The 21,680-nt window shown below is 42.7% G+C and overlaps 1 protein-coding gene and 1 long non-coding RNA gene across 11 annotated transcripts in view; one reads left to right on the top strand and one right to left on the bottom strand.

Annotated features, from left to right (window-relative positions):
- RAPGEF4 (Rap guanine nucleotide exchange factor 4) overlaps window positions 1-21,680 on the bottom strand; it is a 334,437-nt gene that overhangs the window by 2,484 nt on the left and 310,273 nt on the right. For all 10 annotated transcript variants that reach the window (XM_086358467.1, XM_086358458.1, XM_086358473.1 and 7 more), the window contains 5 exons: window positions 19,648-19,738; window positions 15,500-15,550; window positions 14,634-14,721; window positions 14,152-14,216; window positions 1,760-1,814 (listed from right to left, as the gene is read on the bottom strand). In XM_086358467.1, coding sequence (XP_086214593.1) covers window positions 1,760-1,814; window positions 14,152-14,216; window positions 14,634-14,721; window positions 15,500-15,550; window positions 19,648-19,738 — 350 coding nt within the window. The remainder of the gene's footprint in view (window positions 1-1,759; window positions 1,815-14,151; window positions 14,217-14,633; window positions 14,722-15,499; window positions 15,551-19,647; window positions 19,739-21,680) is intronic.
- Window positions 7,201-20,807, top strand: LOC147378558 (uncharacterized). The gene is made up of 4 exons (XR_015147816.1): window positions 7,201-7,431; window positions 11,854-11,970; window positions 12,225-12,286; window positions 19,272-20,807. It is a non-coding gene; the product is annotated as an uncharacterized LOC147378558 (long non-coding RNA).

Raw genomic sequence — 21,680 nt, 5'->3', positions numbered from 1 at the left:
GCATGGGGGGGGGTGAAGGGGAGTGTTGCAGGTCTGAACACAGAAAAGCAGAGAGAAGATACAAAGGCCCCACTTGCTCTAAGAAGAAACTCATCAGTATAATTATCACATATAAATAATACCACAGTGCTTAATTTCCTTGCTTGTCACTGGCAGTGTACTCTACATGTACAATATACTATAATTACATTGTACATATTCCCACAATGTTTATGAATCTATTCCTATAGCTGTATCTATAGATTGTTGACTTCAGAGCCAAGCAGCTGTTGTTTACTAGCAGTTACTGATAACTTCAACAAATGCAGTGGAGATATATATATATCCCCCCACCATGTCTCTAGGAGATGTAGGAGAATGTAGGATTATACTTCCAAAGGAGCTTATAGAACAAAATATATTCTATCTTGGTTCTTGGACCTCATGGAGAACCTTCTCAAGGCTTTGAACCCTCTTAGACATTTTGTGTTTAATTTCAGGAATTTCCTAGACCCCCCTGAAGGGCGGTGGATTCTAGGTTATGAACCCTTGTTGTAGTCATCACCTATATATTTTCATACTTGTTTGTATAACTGCTTTATGACCATGTATTTATACATATAGTACATTTCTAGATGAAGAGATACGAGACACTTTAATTTTGGCAGAATCCACATAAGAACAAGTGATGATGTGCAAACTGTTCTCGTTTGGGGAGAAAGAGGAGACATAATCACTTGAACAAAATTTTTTCTTAAGGATCTTGCTCCTTAAGACAAGACTATTTTTCCTAGACCCCCCAACCCCCAGGCATTACAAAATAAATGTTTAGCAATTCTGGTATCCTGTGTTAGCAAACCCTTCGTTTGGGCCAGTTCTGTGCTAAGAAGAGCAAAGATGGCTCTGATGAATAGAATGAGAAACTTTAGTCTCTGGACACTAGGTTTATTGGAGGGGATGGTACTGGTAGCCTCGCAGTCATGTCTATGTCAGACTATCGTGTTAAATTAATGAGCCCAATGGCTTCAAGTGACTCATACAATGAAGTTGGCACAAAACTTTACAGGGGCCACCTTCTCACTCCCAGACCAGCTGGAGGGAGCCAAGGCTCCAAGCTCCACCCAAAGTCCCAGCCCTGAGGAAACAGTAGTACTGGCCCAGCACGATGATCTGGTGCGATGATGCCACTTAACTCCCAACAGTTTAAACTTGCTATTCATTATCAGTGACAGTTTCATATTAAAGCATTTATTATACCAGCTGTTGTACTAAATGTGCAGATTTAAGAAAAGCACCTTAATTCACCTCGAAATACTAGAAATATAATATGAATTCCTGCTAAGGGACCTTTTACAAGTGTGCTTATACACATTCAGGCGGTCTCTCAACACTCCAAGAGACAATAAATATTATCCTTCCCAGTTTATAAACGACGGAATGAGTCATCATGAGTTGATGTAAGTTTCTTAACATGAAGCAGTGAGTCATAAAGAGAGTTGGTTAGAGGCAGGGTTTGTTGGCATTCGTGCCTTAGCTGTCTCTATCCATTCTGAAAAGAGCAAATGAACTTTCTGAGTTCATTCATAAAATAATATTCTTACGGTTATTTTCTAGTTTTACAGCTAGAAAATCTTTAAACACAAGGCCCTTGTCCAATGAGATTCACGATTCAAAGCATCTCTGACACAATCAAATATTGTCCCGGCTTCCAGAATGTCTCTGTAGCCCATTAAAAAGGACTTAATCACCAAGATCCATATTGTGGCAGCATTTAACTTACTGAAGGGTTGGCTCCTGCAGTATCTCACTGTTCTGGCAGTATTTGCAATCATTCGCTAAAAAAAAAAAAAAAGAAAAGAAAAAAACTGAAATGCAGGTAAGCTTAGTGTAGAATCCAAAAACAAAAAACAAAAAAACCCCACACCATTATTTACTTTAGTGATACCTGGGACCATGAAAAATAGCAGGTTCTGATCTGTTGATCATCTGGAGGCAACTGGTTGATATATAACCTGTTTAATTACTTGACAGAGGCACCCCCTACCACCCACATACACATACAAGGTATTTGTCAAGTGAGGAATACTACTGGCATATCTTTAGTCTAATTGCTTATTCCTTAGGATGTAAAAAGCAGGCCGTTGTTCCTGAGACTGAACCTTACTCTTCAGGACCAGTTCTTACCATCCTCTCCTGAGGTCACTGTGAATTTGCAAGAGAATTTGTAGCTGTTTGGAGAGGGTTTAGCTTGTCAAGTTCCTCACTGTAAACAGTAATGAGATATTCGATGATCTTGACAGAATAGTCATAGATACTCTATCTCCACAGTTTTCTATACACTAAGCATTATTAGCCTTTTCCATCTTCCAGCAAAAGTGTGTATTTTAACATTAACCTTAATTATGTGATTCCCTCCCTCTTCACCTCCTTCATCCTTTCTGATTATAACAGTAACACACGCACATTTTAGAAAAATCACAAAATCTAGAAAATGTTGAGAACTAAGTAAAAAAATCACACAGAATACTGCTTCACAGAGTAATTTCAGCTATATTTTGGTACATTCCCTTCTAATATTTTAAAAATAAATATATATAAGCAGTTTTTTAAAAATGGAAGTCATATATTTTTGTTTTGATTTGAATTGTTTCATATGGAATTATGACTTTTCCATGCCATCTGCACTTTAAAATCTTTTTTAAAAATAACCAGGTATTCAGTCATGTGGATGGATCATAATTTATTTAACCTTTGTTAATTTTGTCATTAAGTAATCTTAATGCCTAAATTTTGGCTACCATAAAAACTTATAAGGAAACCTATTGAACTGCACTCAACTGAGTTAAAAACAAAGAAAGGAGGAAAGAAATGGACAGAAACATGAGGAAAGACACGAGGCTAAAGCACTGTTTCTGAGCCACTGTTTCTTGCTCCTGCCATTCTGAGGGTAACTGGGACCCTCAGTCTCTGTGTAACATCTCAGGGATACTTTTCTCAAGGTTGTCCCTCAGAGATGGTGGATTAATTCTAATACTAGCAGAAAATTGACAAGGTTCTGGCCAGGAAAAGAGACTTTCTAATCTCTGAGTGGCTATTTAACTCCAGTCCTTACTTTCTTCTCTCACTGAAACCTCGGCTTGCCAAAATTAGAAGATGACTCTGAGAAAACTGACACAGTGTTAAAAAAATAAACTTTTTTGGGAGGGAATTTTTCTCATAGAAGAGTTGAAGTTTTACAAGTACACACAGGTGAACGTTCATAATGCCTCGCTGAATATTACTGCTTTGAGGACTCTGGCAAGCATGAAGGGACATGTGTCTGCAGTGGGTAATTTCTCATACACAAAGAAGTAATCGGAAAAGTTTGAACTTCACTTTCATAAAGGATCCTGAAAACCAGCACATCCGTTGATCAGCATGAGAAATATATTACAAATACCTCCAAGAAAACATAACATACAATGTATAATTAGCCTCTGATATATGGAGCCCTGAAATAAACAGTAACTACGATAATTTTCCTGCTAATTTACTTTAAGTTGTTTTTTCACTTCTCCAAAGGCTTTGCATCCGAAGGGCACAAGTATATTCCATGTAGAATTATTGTAATTCTTCAGATATTGAATGGAATGTAATTACTAGGAAGCCTGGGAAATGCTGCCAGTATGCCCCTCTGAAGAATAATAAAATAATTAGCAGGGGTCAGAAACCTCTTCCTATACCATTTTGTAGGGAGTAATTGTTCTGCTTTTTAGTTTTGAAAGCTAAAACATTTCATTCTGACTTTGGTTTTAAGACTACTCTTTACAGCTATACTCTGAGACTTCATAATTTTTAGCTCATTATGTAGTTTAAAATGTGAGAACAATTGTTTAAATCAGTAATTTCCAGCTCTGGAGTTCATTCTCCCTTTCTAAATCTTTGATTAATTTTAACAATGGTTTTAATTTTGACGTATCCCTTTTAATTGTACTCAAAGATAACTTCAGTTTAACTTTGCAATCCAAATCTGGCTTTGCAACGAGGCCCATTCTTTCTCTCTGAGATGGCTGCACAATAATGTTAGAAGATGTAACATTAGCAGTAGCAGAGCCCGGACTCCATTAGCTCTGCTGGTCACTGCAGCTACAGAACGCTTTCTCAAAGCCAAAGAAGAGTTAACTTGATAACCCTACCCTCGTCTGTACCCACTGACCCATGGAATGCAATATTTAATATTCTACAGGTGCTTTCCTGGGTTTGCAGGAGAGTTCAGAAGTTCCCTTAACTATCTCCAGGGGCATAATGCCATCAAAGCTTGCCTACAGATACTGGCCCCTCATTGTTTGAATGCATCCAGCAATAAGGAACTCATTACCTCCAAGGTCAACCCCTTGCATTTTTCAACATTTATGACTACTAGACATTTCCGTATCATTTTGAGCCCAAGTGTTTGCCCCTCTGTTTTTCACCCCGCTTATCCTAGCATCCTATCTCTGAGCTCTGAAGCCACAACAAACACGTTTAGTTCTTTTAGGACAGTTCTTCAAATACTTGAAGATACTATCATGGCCCTCTCTTCACCCCCACATCTATTCTGGTTCAGCCTAAATATCCCCATTTTCTTCAACAATTTCTCAGGTCTCTTCTAGACAGCTCTCTAGATTGAAGTCCACAATTTAAAAAAAAGCCACATTGCTGATACTTGAACTTCTAGTGAATTAATTAAACCTCTCAGCCCTCTTCACTGAACTTCCTTCTCTGTAGATGTGCAGGTGGTTTCATGGGCCAATGTGGAGAATTTTGCATTTATCATCACCAAAAGCCATCCAGTTAGTCTTTCTGTTCTTCTGCAGACTTAAGTCTTGTGTGTCATTTTTGACAGCGGGTGACTGTTTATTCATTGCTATTCTCAGTGAAAGTTGGCAAAAACTAAGGTTAAAAGATATAGGCTGTATTATCCAACTGCCACAGCAGGGATGAAGCCAAAAATTATACCCTAGGCTTTGGGGCCCTGCTGGAGCAGGTTGGCCTGCCTGGAGCAGGCCAGGCAACTTTCCTACAATGCCAGCCAGTGGGAAAATACCTGATCACTCCAAAGCAGAGCTTCTCATCTTTTTTTGTTTTTCCCATCCCAGCAAACCCAGGGTTATGACACATTCCTATTAGCAACTGGCTTGTTAAAACAATGATTTGTAATTCAGGGACGAAGTGAGGAGAACATGCTGCTTTAGAAGGCACCTGGATCAGAGCAGGTGGGCAGAGCAAGTCCTTCTCTACACCTGCCCTGACTCTGATACAGCACCGCCCCCCCCCAGCCCCTGCCCCGGGAAGGCCCCACTTAGGGTTCACTCATCAGCCTACGCTGGTGGATGCAAACCAAGAATGCCAGGCTTCCCCTTGGGAATCCACATTCCAAATTTCCCAGGACCACCACTTTCCTTGAGACTAATTCTAAGTACAGGTCTTCAGAACTTATTTGCAAGAATTATGTTTATACAGTTCCTCACCTACAGGGATGAGACAAGGACCCAACTGAAAGCTGATGAATCTCCCTCAGGATGTCAACTCACACAGGGAAGCTCAGGAAGGAAAAATGAGGTAGCAAGCCAAGGTTTCTGTAACTACCCTCAGGTTTTTTTTTTTTTTTTCTCCTCAGTGTTTATTTTGAAGTAATTTCAAATTTTAAGAAAATTTGCAAGAGTAGTCCAAAGAACTCACATATAACCTGGTAATGTGTCTTAACAAGACCAACCCTTTTAAGGGCACCTCCCAGGCTTTGGGCCTGTCCTATTGGGCAGGTCAGTGGGACAGCTGACCAATGTGAGAGTCTGGTCTGGATAAAGGTGTAGACAGTGCATACCCAGTGACCCTGTGTCAGGTATTTATTGATTGTATTAAATATATTATTTATATACATTATATATATAAAATATAGTAACATTAGTAGTATTTCTGTATCAAGCTGTAAACAGAGCGACCCAGAGGCAGATGTCCTTCCTAGGGTCTGAGTTGCAGAATGACCAGCACAAAGATGCCATCTAGCAAGGGAGTGACCAGCTGTGGGCAGTCACGCCTGGCCCATGTGAGAGGCTCTGAGGCTGTGGTCCCCAGTGTGCGCGCGCACGCGCGCGCGCACACACACACACACACACACACACACACACACACACACAAAGTCGTTCAGTCGTTCAGTCGTGTCCGACTCTTTGCGACCCCATGGATTGTAGCCCACCAGGCTTCTCAGTCCATGGGATTTTCCAGGCATGAATACTGGAGTGGGTTGCCGTTTCCTTCCCCAGTGCAGATCTCCCTCGAACTACTGCTGCTGCTAAGTCACTTCAGTCGTGTCCAACTCTGTGCTACCCCAGAGATGGCAGCCCACCAGGTTCCCCCGTCCCTGGGATTCTCCAGGCAAGAACACTGGAGTGGGTTGCCTGCCATTGCCTTCTCCAATGCATGAAAGTGAGAAGTGAAAGTGAAGTCGCTCAGTCGTGTCTGACTCTTAGTGACCCCATGGACTGCAGCCTACCAGGATCCTCCACCCATGGGATTTTCCAGGCAAGAGTACTGGAGTGGGATGTCATCACCTTCTCCGACTAGGAGGCAAGTAATTCCTTCCCCTTGAATCCAAGGAGGTGTCAGAGAGGGCTCTTCTCAGATGGGTCCTTGGGGTCTGGGCTTCCCTGTTTATCTTCTGTGGCACCCTCCCCTCAGGGATGGGCTGGCCACCTTACACCATCACTCCTATCCAGATGGCCAACAGCCCACCAGCTCTCCCCAGCCATCTTGCTCTTCTGGCCAGCTCTGTACTGACTCTTGTGCCGGGTCTGAGCTCTCCCTTCACTCTCCTGTCCCTGGAGGGGAGCAGACTCCTTTGTCTGCTTTTCAGGTTCAGGCCAGCAGGCCCTCCGGGCGGTAGCACCTGGCAGGGTTCCTCTCCTGACCTCCTCCCCTTCATAGCAGTTGTGGAAACAGCCTTCCTCCCTCAGGCCAAGCTCCCTCCCTGCTCCCTTAAGTAGGCACTCCTGCCCTCAACAGTTTATGTCTTTCCTTCTATTGCCCCTTGAGACCTTTGCCCACCTTGTTCTTAAAGGTTGGCCAGACTGCTCTCTCCTTTCTTCTTTCTGCCCCTTCTGACTTGACTCTGCCCCCATCCTGTCAGATACAGGACCTCAGTCAATTACTCCCAGCTTACCATGTGTAAAACCACATTCACACCATTCTGATTATTTCACTCAGATCCTCATATACTGGGACAATAATTTTTTTCCACGTATATATGTAGAAGTATATCTGCCTCTCACCTGCCAAGATTGTGCCCATGACAGCAACCAAGAGGAAATAAATGCATGGTGAGGACCAGAGATAAAAGATAAAATGGCCCAGGAGCTGAGCCAGTCTTCACTATATGTTTCCCTGAGGAAGAATCCTGGCTCCTGTCTCATCCTACGGATCTTTAATATCTAAGAGGTGAGTGGCATACAGATACAAGCATGTAATAAGCATGATGCTCATGGTATACTGTACATACGATGGCCATGGCCATGGCAGCGCAGGTGTCTCTGTGGGCTCTTGCAGAGTATTGTGCATCTCTGTGTGCAGGGAAGGGCACTCAAGGACCGACAGAGCACCACAGGGAGGAGGGTGGACAGAATAGTGTCCACTGAGGTAACGTATTGGTAATAGAAGATGCTTGGGACATTCTGCTTTATCAGGTTTTCTAATAAGACAGAAAAATGCATTTGGGTTAAATCGGTACATAAATTCCTTTATAAATGCTTTAGTGTGTTGTCCTATCTCGCTAAATCTAACACCGGAATAGGATTATTCTTTTATGCAACAAATATTTCTTTCACACTTATGACATGCCAGACACCTTTCTTGGTGCTAGAGAAATATCAGTGAACGGAATAGATCAGATACCTGGTCTAGGACATTTACATTCTAGTGGAGAAGATAAGCAATGAAGAGACAATAAAAAAGATCATTTTAAAACGTGAAGCCAGTTGTTGAAGCAAGGTTATCTGTTGAGAATCAGCTGGCTGGCGAGGTGTGGAGCGTAGAAGAACATTTGAAGAGTGGTCAGGGAGGCCTGCTTGGAGGGAGGGACGCATGAACTGAGACCTGAATGATGTGAAAGTCAGGCTGGTGAAGGCTGGAGGAAGACAGTTTCAGGCAAAGGTAACAGCTAGTGCAGAAGCCCTGAGGCAGAAAGGAAGGAAAGCAGGTTGGTCTCACTAACTTGGACTGAGTACAGAGAAGATGAAGTGTGAGATGAGGCTGAATGGGTGCTCAGAGTAACAAGTCTGGATTTGATTATATTATATTGTATTTAACATGGTTTTATTTTTCTCTGATATAAGAAGTTACTACCTCCTTTGCATTTTGCTTTTTCACACCTTTTTAAAAATAGAGGTATAGTTGATTTACAGTATTAGTTTTAGGTGTACACAAAATGATTCAGTTATGCATATACATGTATAAGTCTATATTTTTTCTTTTCCATTATAGTCTGTTACCAAGATATTGAATATAGTTCCCTGTGCTATACAGTCTTTGTTGTTTATCTATTTTCTGTATATTAGTGTGCATCTGTTAATCCCAAACTCCCAGTGTATCCCCTCAACCCTGGTTCCCCATTGGTAGCCATGTTTGTTTGCTATGTCTTTGAGTCTGTCTCTGTTTTGTAAATAAGTTCATCTGTATCACTTTTAGATTCCACATGTAAGTGATATCATATGATATTTATCTTTATCTGACTGACTTCATGTAGTATGATCTCTAGGTGCATCTGTGTTGCTGCAAATGGTATTCTTTTTTTAAGCCTGAGTAGTAGTCTGTTTTATGCCTGAGTAGGAGGAGCCTGGTAGGCTGCAGTTCATGGGGTCGCTAAGAGTCAGACACGACTGAGCGACTTCACTTTCACTTTTCACTTTCATGCATTGGAGAAGGAAATGGCAACCCACTCCACTGTTCTTGCCTGAAGAATCCCAGGGACGGGGAAGCCTGGTGGGCTGCCATCTCTGGGGTCACACAGAGTCGGACACGACTGAACTGACTTAGCAGTAGCAGCAGCAGTAGTCTGTTAACACACACACACATATATATCACATCTGTTTTCTCCATTCATCTGTCAATGGACATTTAGGTTGTCTCCATGTCTTGGCTATTGTAAATAGTGTTGCCATGAACATTGGGGTGTGTGTTATCTTTTCTAATTAGAGCTTTCATCTTTTCTGGATATATGCCCAGAAGTGGGATTGCCAGACCATATGGTGAAGTGAAGTGAAGTCGCTCAGTTGTGTCCAACTCTTTGTGACCCCATGGACTGTAGCCCACCAGGCTTCTCCATCCATGGGATTCTCCAGGCAAGAATACTGGAGTGGGTTACCATTTCCTTCTCGACCCAGGGATCGAACCCTCGTCTCCTGCATTGGAGGCAGACGCTTTAACCTCTGAGCCACCAGGGAAGATCATATGGTAGTTCTATTTTTAGTTTTTTAAGGAACCTGTATACTGTTTTCCATAGTGACTGTACCAATTTACATTCCCATCAACAGTGTGTAAGGGTTCCCTTTCCTCCATACCCTCTCTAGCATTTGTTATTTGTAGATCTTGGGATGATGACCATTCTGATTGGTATGAGGTGGTACCTCATTGTAGCTTTGATTTGCATTTCTCAAATAATTAGTGATGCTAAACATCTTTTCATGTGTCTGTCGGCCATCTGTATGTCTTCTTTGGAGAAATGCCTATTTAGGTCTTTTGCCCATTTTTTTTAATCAGGTTGGTTGGTTGTTTTTGAGTTGTTGGAGCGGTTTGAATATTTTGGAAATTAAGCCCTTGTTAGTTGCATCATTTGCAAGTATTTTCTATTCCTTAGGTTTCATTTTGTTTATAGTTTCTTTTGCTATGCAAAAGCTTGTAAGTTTGATTATGTCTTATTTGTTTATTTTAGCTTTTTCTATTGCCTTGGGAGGCTGACCTAAGAAAACATTGCTACAATTTATGTCAGAGAATGCTTTCCCTCTGTTCTCTTCTAGGAATTTTATGGTGTCATATCTTATATTTAAGTCTTTAAGCCATTCTGAATTTGTTTTTGTGTATAGTGTGAGGGATTGTTCGAAGTTCATTGACTTATATATGGATGTCCAGACTTTCCAATACAACTTGCTGAAGAAACTGTCTTTTCTCCATTCTGACATCTCTTTTATTACTGTTTTGAACTAGTTTTATATCTTTTATTGATTTTTATGTGTTATGTTTTATTTTCAACTGCATATAATCTAAAAGCCAAGGACTTTCTTTATATTTCCTAGCAAAATTTTTTGCTTAGACACTCAACACATATTTAATTGCTTTGAAACATACCCTTTGGAAAATCTACATTTAGCCCAGATCATGTATTCTGTATAAAGAAGTAAACTTTCAAAGTCCTTTGAAAGATTTCTATTGTGTTGAAAAGGTCTGGGAAATGGGTAGATTTGAACACTTATAGAGTTTTACGTGGAGATTCTTTTTTCCATAGCTTGATATAAGTCCAGTGCTCTCACCATGAATCTTGTAATAATGTTATTGATGATAGAAAATTGTTGCTAATAATGTAACGGCATGATTAGCAATACCCAAATATAATGATTCAAAACATTTTTCTTCCTTTATAAATTAGCTTCTGTTAATGTTTCCAGAAGAACAGAGGTTTTCCTCAGGCTTCTCATTCCAAATAAAATGACTATCTTAAAATAATATTAATAAATAAATTCACCTAGATATGGGTATGTCTGAAATAGAACCAACCTCCTAATACAGCAGCAACTGTGGCTATCAGCATGCTTCATGCAGCCTGGGGTAGTGGCAGCCGGCCAGCATATTATCCTCTGATCCATTGCTAGTCTACCTCCTAAATGTTATAAATATTCATGTATGCCATAGAAAGCTACAAAGGGCTTTATTCAAACATTTTTTTGAATACTCCTTTATGTTTCCCCCAAATGAAAGAATGTCTGTTTTTTTTTTTTTTTTGCATAGGATCAGAGTGTGAATTCTCTTTTGTTCATACTCATAAATCCTGAAAACCAATATGCAACAAATTCTCTAATCCTCATTTCATACCCCAAGGGTGAAGAGGTTCAAAATAAAAATACTTAGGATTGGCACAGCAGCTCACTGTGACTGTGCAATGCTGCCACCAAAAAAAGCATCTGTGTCCCCAACTACCCAGGTGACTTCTGCCCCGGGCAGGGACTCCCTCAAGGGATACAGCCTACCAGCCCCATGAAGGCTGCCAGCTTTGCTCACCACCGTGGCCTCGCTGATGAATGAGGGGCAAGCTGCGCACATATCAACCTGGAAAGGGAAACAGATACGTCCTTCCCCAGGAATACAGAACTAACAGCAGTCACTAGTGGGAGTTAAGTGGCGGTGGTGGTGGTATGGGAGCAGGGTGGGCTAGCTTATGGGGAGAAAAGGTTAGAAAAGTTGGCACCAAGGGCCAGGCTGGTCAAAGCCAGGTTTAAAAAACATAAATCCTTTTTTGAAATTCCAGTTCATTTTTCAGTAACACCTAACTCATGGAAGGGCAGTTATAAAATTCAGCTTTCTCACACTGTGATTTAGCAAATGAAATAAAATGTATCACTGCTGGAGCAGAGAACCATTATAATAGTGCTCTTGCAGTATTCTTTCTCCCCTTTTCTTTCATAGTAATTACAACCCCTTAATTTTGAGTGGGGCATTGGATACCCAAAATAAGGGCTACACGTTCTTTCTTTTCATGCGACTATGTTTCTTCTGTCTGATAAAAGGTGAGCCAAGTGGTTACGTGCAATTCTGGGTCACATCCCTACAGGGAAGAAGCAGGTCTTCACCTTTTTCCTTTCCCCCTCCCTCTAGCTGGAATGGGGGTGGTGCTGGTCCACCATCTTGGACCATATGGATGGTGAAATGGCACAAGAGAAGAAGGCTGGAATTGTGACTGCTTCCTGGAGCAGAGCTGCCACACTTAGACATGTAAGTGAGAAAGGAATAGACTTATCTTGCGTAACCCATCATTAATTCGGGCTTCTGTTATTGCAGCTGAACTGCTATCTTAGCTCTTCAGTTGCTTTCAAGCAAAAGTGGACTCTGTCAGAGCAGGCTGTGAAGGACCTCTCTCCTCACTGCCAGGCATGTAAGAACACACTGCTGTGGGCATGAAGTACAGAGATGGGGCAGGGGAACTCCCTTAATGTCCATTAAATACGGTCTTGACTTCTCCTTCCCAGGTTACAGATGCGACAGCAAGATCTAAAGATCCAGATGAGACAAATTTCATCCTCCTTGACAGGTATTTTTGCTTTTCTTGTTTGTTCTGTTCAGTTAACATTAATAATCAAAAGTTCTAAAGCTCAATCAACTCTTTAGGAGACTGACTTCTACGCCTCTGTGCACATGTATTTTTATAGTCAAATGGTTGGCTTAACCACCCTTTGGTCTGTATTTCTGCCTAAGTGATCTGGAAGGTTCTTTACCTATTTGCTATATCTTTCATTTCTGGAAAACAAGTTTTCTCTTGAGAAATTAGGGAACTATGTTTAATTCTCCATACTAATAAGTGAACAAATGTTTTTACTTTGATCATAGAATTATTCAACTGACACAACAATAGAGATGTTCATACCCTACCCTTGGTATGGGTGGAGGGGGAGACTGCTAAGAAATATTTGCCCTCTAGCACAGACTTTAAAGAATCTGTACCAGAGGGCGAATTCAGTTGGTAAGAATCTGTCTGCAATGCAGGAGACCTGAGTTCAGTCCCTGGGTTGGAAAGATTCCCCTGGAGAAGGAAATGGCAACCCACTCCAGTATTCTTGCCTGGAGAATCCCCTGAACAAGGAGCTGGTGGGCTATAGTCCGTGGGGTCACAAGATTCAGACATGACTTAGTGACTAAACCACCCCACAGACTGTCCTTGAGGAGTGTGGACTCAGGTGCCATTTCCTAAGAAGCTTAAGATGCAGGACCTGGTGCCCAGCACTTGCTGCTGTTCTTTACCAGGCTGAGCTTTGCGATAAGCTCATTCTCAAGGCTGAATAGTATGATCTTTACAGGATGACTGTGGGATGTTTTGAATTCTCCCAGAGTCCCACATATTAGCTGGATTTCAGGAAACAGTTAGAACAATTTTTCTGGTAAGAATGCTTATAACACTCTATGACTTCCAGGAATAGTTAAATACCCTGGCCCCACCAGTGATTCCCCAGGGGTAGCTGGGGGGTGGGGGGCACCACCCCATTTTCTGTAGGGGAAACTGACCCATGGAGAACTTAAGGGACAGCTGCAAAGTGATGAAGCTGACTCTAATGTCTCCTGAACTCTCAGCCCTGGGCTTTTCCTGTGGTGCCACATTCACCGCTGCAAAGTATACCCCGGGCACATGCTCATCCACACAGAGATAATATCGCACCTCCCCATCCATGCGGGCTGCGGCCAAAGGATTTAGAAGACAATGGAGCATGCCATGAGCATGCACTATGTCGCTAAAGAAAGGCTTTGGCAAGACCTGCCTTATTGCTTCACAGAAGATGAGAAAATTAACTGCAAAGTAATGAATGCTTTTTTGGGGGGCTGGGGGGTGGTGTGGGAGGGGCTGGAAAACAGTGAATGTGCACCACTTCCACACAACTGTTCCCTTCTAAAAAATTTTTGTTTTCGGTTAAGGAAGATGTTCAAGTTCCCGCCCTGAACTTGGGTGAACTTTACTGGACTAAGGAGCACACATTCAGGTGACTGACTGCTCTGTAACAAAGAGCTTCTGTAGAGCTGCCTTTTACCTACATGCACTGAAGTCAGCCTCAGCATATCAACATTTCAAAGGCATCCTGCGGCGGTCTAGCTCCACAAACAACAAAACGACAGGGAAGTTGCTCTGGAACATTCGTGCATTTTAGCAACAGGCTGCGGAGGACGAGGCACACGGCAAAAAAGCTAGCTGCCGCTGAGGCCGCAGCACAAACACCATTCAGTGTCACAGAGGAGACTGACAGACTAAACGACGTAGCCAATTTGAACCGAGTATTTTAAAACTCCTTTATGTGTAACTAGCTTTTCAAGGCGGCAGCATATATGGAAATTATTTCCTTTATTAGTAGAAATGCAAATTTTTATTTTAAAAAAACATCGTCGTTAAGGTTAACAATACTGTACACGTACCATTTTTTCAAAGTTTACGAGATTGTCAATGAACGTCTTGTTCCCCTCATGAGTAAATGTCATATCTGCAAAGAAATAAAAGTCACATTCTAATCACTAACAGAAATATGTCATACAAAGAAGCCACAATAGCACCATTAGATTATGCTGAAGGATTTGCATAACACTGCAGCTGAAAAAAGCCGATAATAGTTCCTTTTATGTTAGGTGTTTAACTTTCTAAAAGCATTTTACCTGAGCTTAGTTAAAATTTCCAAACTAACCCTCTGTTTCACTCTCAAGTCTTCCAAACCACACACAGACTCCCGCTCCTGCAATAATCTTGCCAACCCTTTCAGAAAAGTCAGGGCAGAGGGGAGACGCCAAGGAAGGTGGGAAACTTGGATCATTCTTCCCAAGGAGGTCAATCTGATTAGGCACCTGATCCTTTTCTTCCCCATACACTCATCACTGGCTCGTCCTGTGCATTTCCTTGGAATTACCTTTAATGAGCAAAGGCATGAAGGGGATGAGAGGAGGGTCCAGTTTGGCTACTGTCAGCCTGTAGGCCCTGTGGTTTCTTGAAGGATCCTTTAGAGAAACAGAGATGCTGGTTAAGGACGAATGAAATATACACCACCCCCTTCTACCTCCTGACCCAACCCAGCCTTGTTATCTCCCAATCAGGTAGTTCTGAATCAAGTGTAGCTACAAAAGAAAGGTAAATTTAGTTAAACAAATGGATTTTTGTTTTAAAACAACTTCCCGTATGACAGGAAAATAAATAGATTTTTTTGTTTCCTTTCTTTGTTGAAAGGAAGACACGCCTCCAGGGATCTAGGGAAGAGATCCCCTTTGAGAGCCAACACAAAATGTTAAACAACCCCCAACCACAAGAGTCCCCTTCTGGGAGCACGGCCTCCTTCCGGGGAGTCCAGCTCACCCTCCTAGCTGCCTTGCGCTGCCAGTCTCGACTGCCTTCTCTGAAACTCTCCTATGACTCCTGCCAAGTCCCACTCACTCCTTTTCTGTGAACATCTCCCTGCCGATGGGGAAAAATAATTTGGCAAGCCAAGGAAAATGCAGCTTCCAGTCCCTGGCCAACCTGTGCTGGATGGAAAGGATCCCATTACACTGCTTTTCTTAGTTATACAAATTGACCTTATGTGGGACATAAGTCCTCTTTAAGTTAGTACCTGAGAGTGCCATTCATTAGTCAGACATGCTTGTTTTAGCAGCACTAAAATGGGATCATAAACTTCTTAAAGTCATACAAGGACAGATAAAATTCCTGAAATGAGAACTTCAGCTAATCAGAAATTGGATTAATGCAGACAGTGAATGGAATAAAGCAGCCACTGTCACTTACCATTAAACTTTCAAACTCTGCATAGAACTTCTTGAACTTGCTTGGCAGTTTCTGTTAATGAAATGAAAATGCCACACTCATATGTCAGATTCAATATCTAGATATGTATCCTGTGTTACCATTTCGAGGGGAAATGTACTTCTTTTGGCTCTTAATCAAACATCTCTAAGACAGGCTAGACTGTAATCTGTCTTGTCATTTGAGGATAATCTTAGGGATCTCATCTTTTAAAAGTCTTAACCTAGTTGAACCTAAATTAACTATGGATGCTTTTGGTCTTACTGCTTTCTATAATGTTTTCTGAAATGGATTATTCATAAAGAGGGCTGTATTCCCGGACTACAAGTGGTTTGGCATTAACTGCCCCCCTGCCCCCCGCACTGTTTTAAACTCTCAGATTCCCACGATGAAGAATTTAGAGATTATTACAATTAAAAGTTTTAGAAACTACCTAGTTCAACCCTCCTCTTCCTTTACTATGTAACCTACAAGAGAACAGGGATTTTTATCAGTTTTTTTACGGCTGTATTCTCAGGGCCTAAAAGAGTAGCAGCACTATGTCAGGTACATAGTAAATGCTCAATACATATTTATTTGGCTAGATTAAAACTGTGTTTTATAGACAGAAGAAATTAACCATCAGATTAAATGACATGCCAAAGTCACACAGCTGGTGATGGTCAGAGCCTCTGTAAATTCACGTTTCCTGCCTCCTTTTCTCTTGTTTCTCTTCTCTGCACTACGCTTTCCTACACAAGCATTTCTCCCACAGGATTTCTCAGCCCTGCTCTAATACAAAAATTGATAGTTCTCTCAATTTAGTAATTTCTCATGGTTTTATCTTGGCAGATGATTCAAAACCACTGACTGTAGCCGTACATTTACACCAGTAGGTCAGTGAGGAATCATTTTTCAATCTGTTGGTTCTCACTTTGCTAGGTCCTGAGCCCATAGTGAAGCTGAACTTTTCTGACAGGGCCACCCAAAGAGCAGTGTGATGCTCCCTGTTCCAAGACCACGAAGGTGCTGACCAGGTCGGCAGCCTCGGATGCCCCGCTCAGTTCTGCTTCCCAGTGACGTCCACTGGCAACAAGTGACTCACCTGTCAGGCCTCTGCAATCCCCTCAAAGTTCCTCTCTCTTTTCTCTCTCTTCTGTGAATGGGTTTGACCTATTCCCATTTAAACACTGTTCTTGTTTAGTTGCTGAGTCATGTCTGACTCTCTGTAACCCCATGGACTGTAGCCTGGCAGGCTTCTCTGTCCATGGGATTTCCCAGGCAAGAATACTAGAGTGGGTTGCCATTTCCTTCTCCAGGGGATCTTCCTGATCCAGGGACCAAACCCACTTCTCCTGCTGGGCAGGCAGATTCTTTGCTGATGAGCCACTGGGGAAGCCCTTAAACACTGTAGAACATCTTCTTTTGTTTCTAGGAACTAGTACCCTCATAATAAACTCATTGTTCTAGTGCCTCTTTTCAAGCTGGGTTTCAGGGAAACTTGATATCCTTGTTTAGTGGGGAAGTTCAAAGGGACGAAGGCTGGCATGGACATCAAGGGATACAAGAGTCTCATGCCCCATGGAGCATTCAAATCACTGTGCTCAGTGATAACTTTCCGTGAACACAGACAACTTACAAAATGAGGAGTTGACGGGACTTTTGGTTACGTCAGTCACTCTAGTTCTTTCTTTACTTAGCTGGCTTTTGGGTCAAAGGCAGGAGTGCACATGCGAATAAAACTTGTGTCTCTCTGTACTATTATCTGTGCACACCCCATGGGCTTCCCTGGTGACTCGGTAGTAAAGAGTCTGCCTGCCAGTGCAGGAGACATAGGTTCAATCCCTGGGTTGGGAAGATCCCTGGAGAAGGAAATGGCTACCCACTCCGTATTCTTGCCTGGAGGATTCCACGGACAGAGAAGCCTGGTGGGCTACAGTCCACAGGATTGCAGAGTTGGACACGGCTTAGTGACTGAACAACAGCAACGATAACAAAATCCACACCCCATGCTTCCAGAGCAGGGGTTCTCAAGTGGAGTCAATTTTTACTAACCCTCATTTGGTAATATCTGCAGACCTTTCCTGATGTCAATAGTGGGGTGGGTGGAGGTGCTACTGGTTATACAGTAGGTTGAGGCCGTGCATGCTGCTTAGCCCCCTCCATGGCACAGGACAGGCCCCTCCACCCTCATGCATACAACAAAGAATGATGCTACCCAAAGTCATTACCACTGGGGCCGAGAACCTCGGCTCTGGGTCCTCATTCCCACTGGCTTTATCTCAGATGAGTCTTCTCCTCTATGTGGAAGCATCCCCTATGCCACATGGTCTCACTCCATTTTCTGTTTTGTTGGACTGCCTCCCACCTGCTCTCTAGTTCCTGGAAGGCAGGCACTGTCCCTCAGGCTGCCGCTGCTGCTCACTGCTGTGGTGTGGGAAGTGCGTGGGAGGGGGTCGGCAAGTCCAGGAAGATGAACCCAAATCAGAGATGCTTGAGAATGAAAGCTCTCCCTGCAGAATGACCCAGTTCCATTTCACTTTAACAGATAAAGGCTTATACACGATGCGAGGGGGCTCTCCTCTTTGCAGCAGCATGCAAGGATGGGAACACAAGCTCACAGACTGATGTGTTTCTGCCTCTCCTTGTGGAATGAAGGACTAGATGATGCAACTCCCTGTCTTGGCTGCCTGCACCCCATTCCCTCCACCCCCACCCCCTGCCCCAAGCAGCCTCCTGTTTTTCTCTTTAGACCACAGGAAAGGGAACTCTGAGGGTGTTCCTCCATGCTACAGCCTTAAGGTCTAGCTCCTATTATGAATACCTAGACCTGGCCTTCCCCGACCCCCATGAGCCTTCATACCTTATTTGATTTTCCCAACCAAATCATTTGGACTCTGCAAGAGGATTAAATGCTGGAAACAGGTAAAGGAAAGCAGACTCTCTGAGAGGTTACCCTAGATTTCCAAAGATTCCAAGAGCCGTGGGCTACAAGAAGGAGAGGCTTGCACCCTGGCTTCACGGCTCAGATTTCTTGACAGCATTAACTTTCACTAGCTGGAAGATGCCTGGGATGTGTGGCACACGGGCCTCACCAATTCCCTCATTCCTATATTCGGGGGATGAGCTGCTGGGTGCTGCATCTGCCTGGAATTTTCAGAGAAACCCAAGACAGAAGGACCTGTAAGGACCTGTTCTATAAACAGTGGGAATGCAGAGGCGGGACAGAGGGAGAAAAACAGATTCAAGAGGGAAGTGGGGAGGAAAATGTTTCAAGGAAAACATTTAGAGATGCAAACAGCTGACTTCAGGACTTTTTTAAAGCATCCTTGCGAATTAAGTCTCTCTCGTATACTCCTTGCCCTCTTTTTGTGTCCCACTTACAGACACATTTTCTATTTTTAGTAAGAGCCTATTTTTGTGTCTGTGTTCTATAAGGGATTAGTATTTCTTTGACTATATACCACATGTAAGGGGTCAGGCATATTTTGAGTACTTGGCTAATTAAAAACGAAGCTGTTCTCTAGCACGAATAACCAACTGTCAACAAAACTTTCATTGTATTCGCCATAGAAATTCACCACACACCTGCTTAACTTTGGCACCAAACTGAATTCTAGCCAACTGTTGTTCCTTCCTACCCACAGAGGTCTGCCAGGTAGTTAGGAGATACTTGGTCAAAGCTGGGCCAAACAGTTGGCCTTCTGGCTAATTCGCCCAGGAGCAAGATGACTACTTGGATAAAAATGGATCTTCTGTCCTCTCTTAATTACAGATACAGCTTATTTCAAAAGCAAGAGGCAGACACCAGAGAAGAACAGGATCTGTGAGCAAGACCTCTGAAGTTAAGCAAGCAATGCTGTTGATTCCGGTTACACGTAGGAACTAGACTTATTATTATTTATATTGTATACAGCAAGAAACTCAGACCCCCCTCTTTCTCTCCCCACTGCATCGGACAATGCCTTTTATTTATTTATTTAAAATTCACTCTCAGATGCAAAAGGAGACAGATCACCTCCCTCAAAGTGTCCCACCTTTTCCACTGTTACATAAGTGTGAGCGATACTTCTGTTAAAAAGAGCTCACTGGTGAGCTTGTGCTTTTGTACTTAAGGCAAAAGTCACAGCTGGGTCTCTGCTGGTGCTTACCTCCCACGTCAGTGCCAGGCGGCTCACAGCTACATTACTTAGTCCCATGACGATGGCAAAAAAGGAATTCAGATTTTTGTACTCCTTACAGCTGAAACACAAGAGGCACATGTTGTAGTAAAATGCCACTTTGGAGAGAGATAAACAAATTAGAGTTCTATTTTCTGATGGTCATTAATAGTCGTCAGGACTCCTTTACAAGAACGGGCACTGATAGATTTAATGCTTTAGGTTCCACTTGGGTGACCATGATCTGCTGTTTGATTTTTCTTGCTGTAATATTAGAAAGGTGATGATATTAGCCATCTAGGTTCAGGTTTTGAGAAGGAATTTCAAGACACCTACACTAGGCATTGCTATTATAATCCCAAAGCTTGCTAAAAGCCCTGTGGACCTGGAGGAAAACATCTCATGGGCTAGGAAGAGACACAGCAAAATGTCCTTGGAGAATTCCAGGTCAATGCTGGACACCTCAGGCTCTGGTAGCAAGAGAGGGAAATAAGGAAATGACGCTGCTGCAGCCGCCAGGGCTTCCGGCTGCCATGTAATGCTTCTGATTCGTTGAAAAATATCAATTTACAAATCATGATCCCTCCAGTGCAGGAGACCTGGGTTCAATCCCTGAGTCAAACGATACCCTGGAGAAGGAAATGGCAACCCACTCCAGTATTCTTGCCTGGAAAATTCCATGAACAGAGGAGCCTGAAAGCCTGAGATTGCAAAGAGTTGGACATGACTGAACACACGCACACACAGCTAATAACCTAAACAAATGACCAAAAAATAACCTTATTTTTCCTGTAATTTTTCAATGTTGATGAAGCCGATCATTTTGAATCTGTACTTACGCCATTATTAGTTTTTATGAATATATATTTGGGAATAAGAATATTTTGGAACAAGACCAAGGGTTCTTTCCAAATTGCAACATTTAGTCTAGGTGCTTGGTTTAACTTAAGAAGAAAGAAAAAAAGGAATCTTCAACTTCTTCATACCCGCTCCTTGCAAAGGGAAAGAAGAATTCATTTTGCAATGAACACAAATCCTTTACCACAAATCAATATGGTTATCTAAGTTGACTACATCATAATTAAATCTTGTTTGGATTAGCATTTTTGCAAGAGGCTAATTAAATTGCTGCATTTGCTCCCTGTGTTCTCCTTGCAGAGTGCTTCATAAATGGTCTGTGTGGAAATGGGAAAACAGATTTAGAGAAGCTATGGCTTGTCTCTCGCAGTGCTGGGGGAAGCGGTGGGGCTTTATCTGTGCGGGCTGGTCAGGGGCTGAGAGCAACTTCAGAGACCCCAGGCTGAAGGTGGCGAGGAGGGTCATGGACACGGCTTGCCTTCGGCCTGCGTGTGTGCCCATGAGAGGACATGCAGGGCTGCAGACCTGCTTTTGTGCTCACTGCTCTGGTCACTTGATCACCCTAGGTAAGTCACGAAATTTCTCTCTGCCTCAGTCTCCCTCCCCTGGAAAAGGCAAGGATAACATTTGGACCCCCAACTTCACAAAGCTCTGGGCAGGCCGAAGAGCTTCAATAGAATATATGGAAGTTCTCCAAAAATAGCACGCGAAACATACTTCCTGCCACGGGGTTTACATCTAATGCGTGAAGATCTTGGTTTCTGAGTCTACAGTCTTCTCCAGCTGGATTGTGTGAAGAGTTCTACTGTGTGGGATAGTGCAGCTTAAATAACATTTAAATAACAGAAGTCAATTTATCCTGAAGGCTAAATTCACCCATAATCAGAAGGAAGAGAGAGATAAGAAAGGCAAAAACATTAAAAAAAAAAAAAAAATTCCTGAGTTCCTGAAAGACTCTCCTATGCTGCTGTGTAGAACAGCAGCGTCAGGCCCCTACAGGTTTTCCATCTCCATGTCTGTGTGCAGACTTCCTCTCTCCTCCCTTGGTGTACGCGGCCCTGCCAGGCTAAGGTGAGGAGAGGAGGTGCCCTAGAGAACAGGGAAGCACATACTCTCACAGCTTCCACAGTCATCTCCTTCCAGATAGAGACATCTGCCCCTGCAAT

This window comes from Bos grunniens, chromosome 2, assembly GCF_055505025.1.
Source record: "Bos grunniens cultivar Pamir isolate PY7600 chromosome 2, Bosgru_T2T1.0, whole genome shotgun sequence".
NCBI classification, from domain to species: domain Eukaryota; kingdom Metazoa; phylum Chordata; class Mammalia; order Artiodactyla; family Bovidae; genus Bos; species Bos grunniens.
Note: the sequence above shows the minus strand (reverse complement) of the source record. Positions and strands in the feature narration are given on the sequence as shown.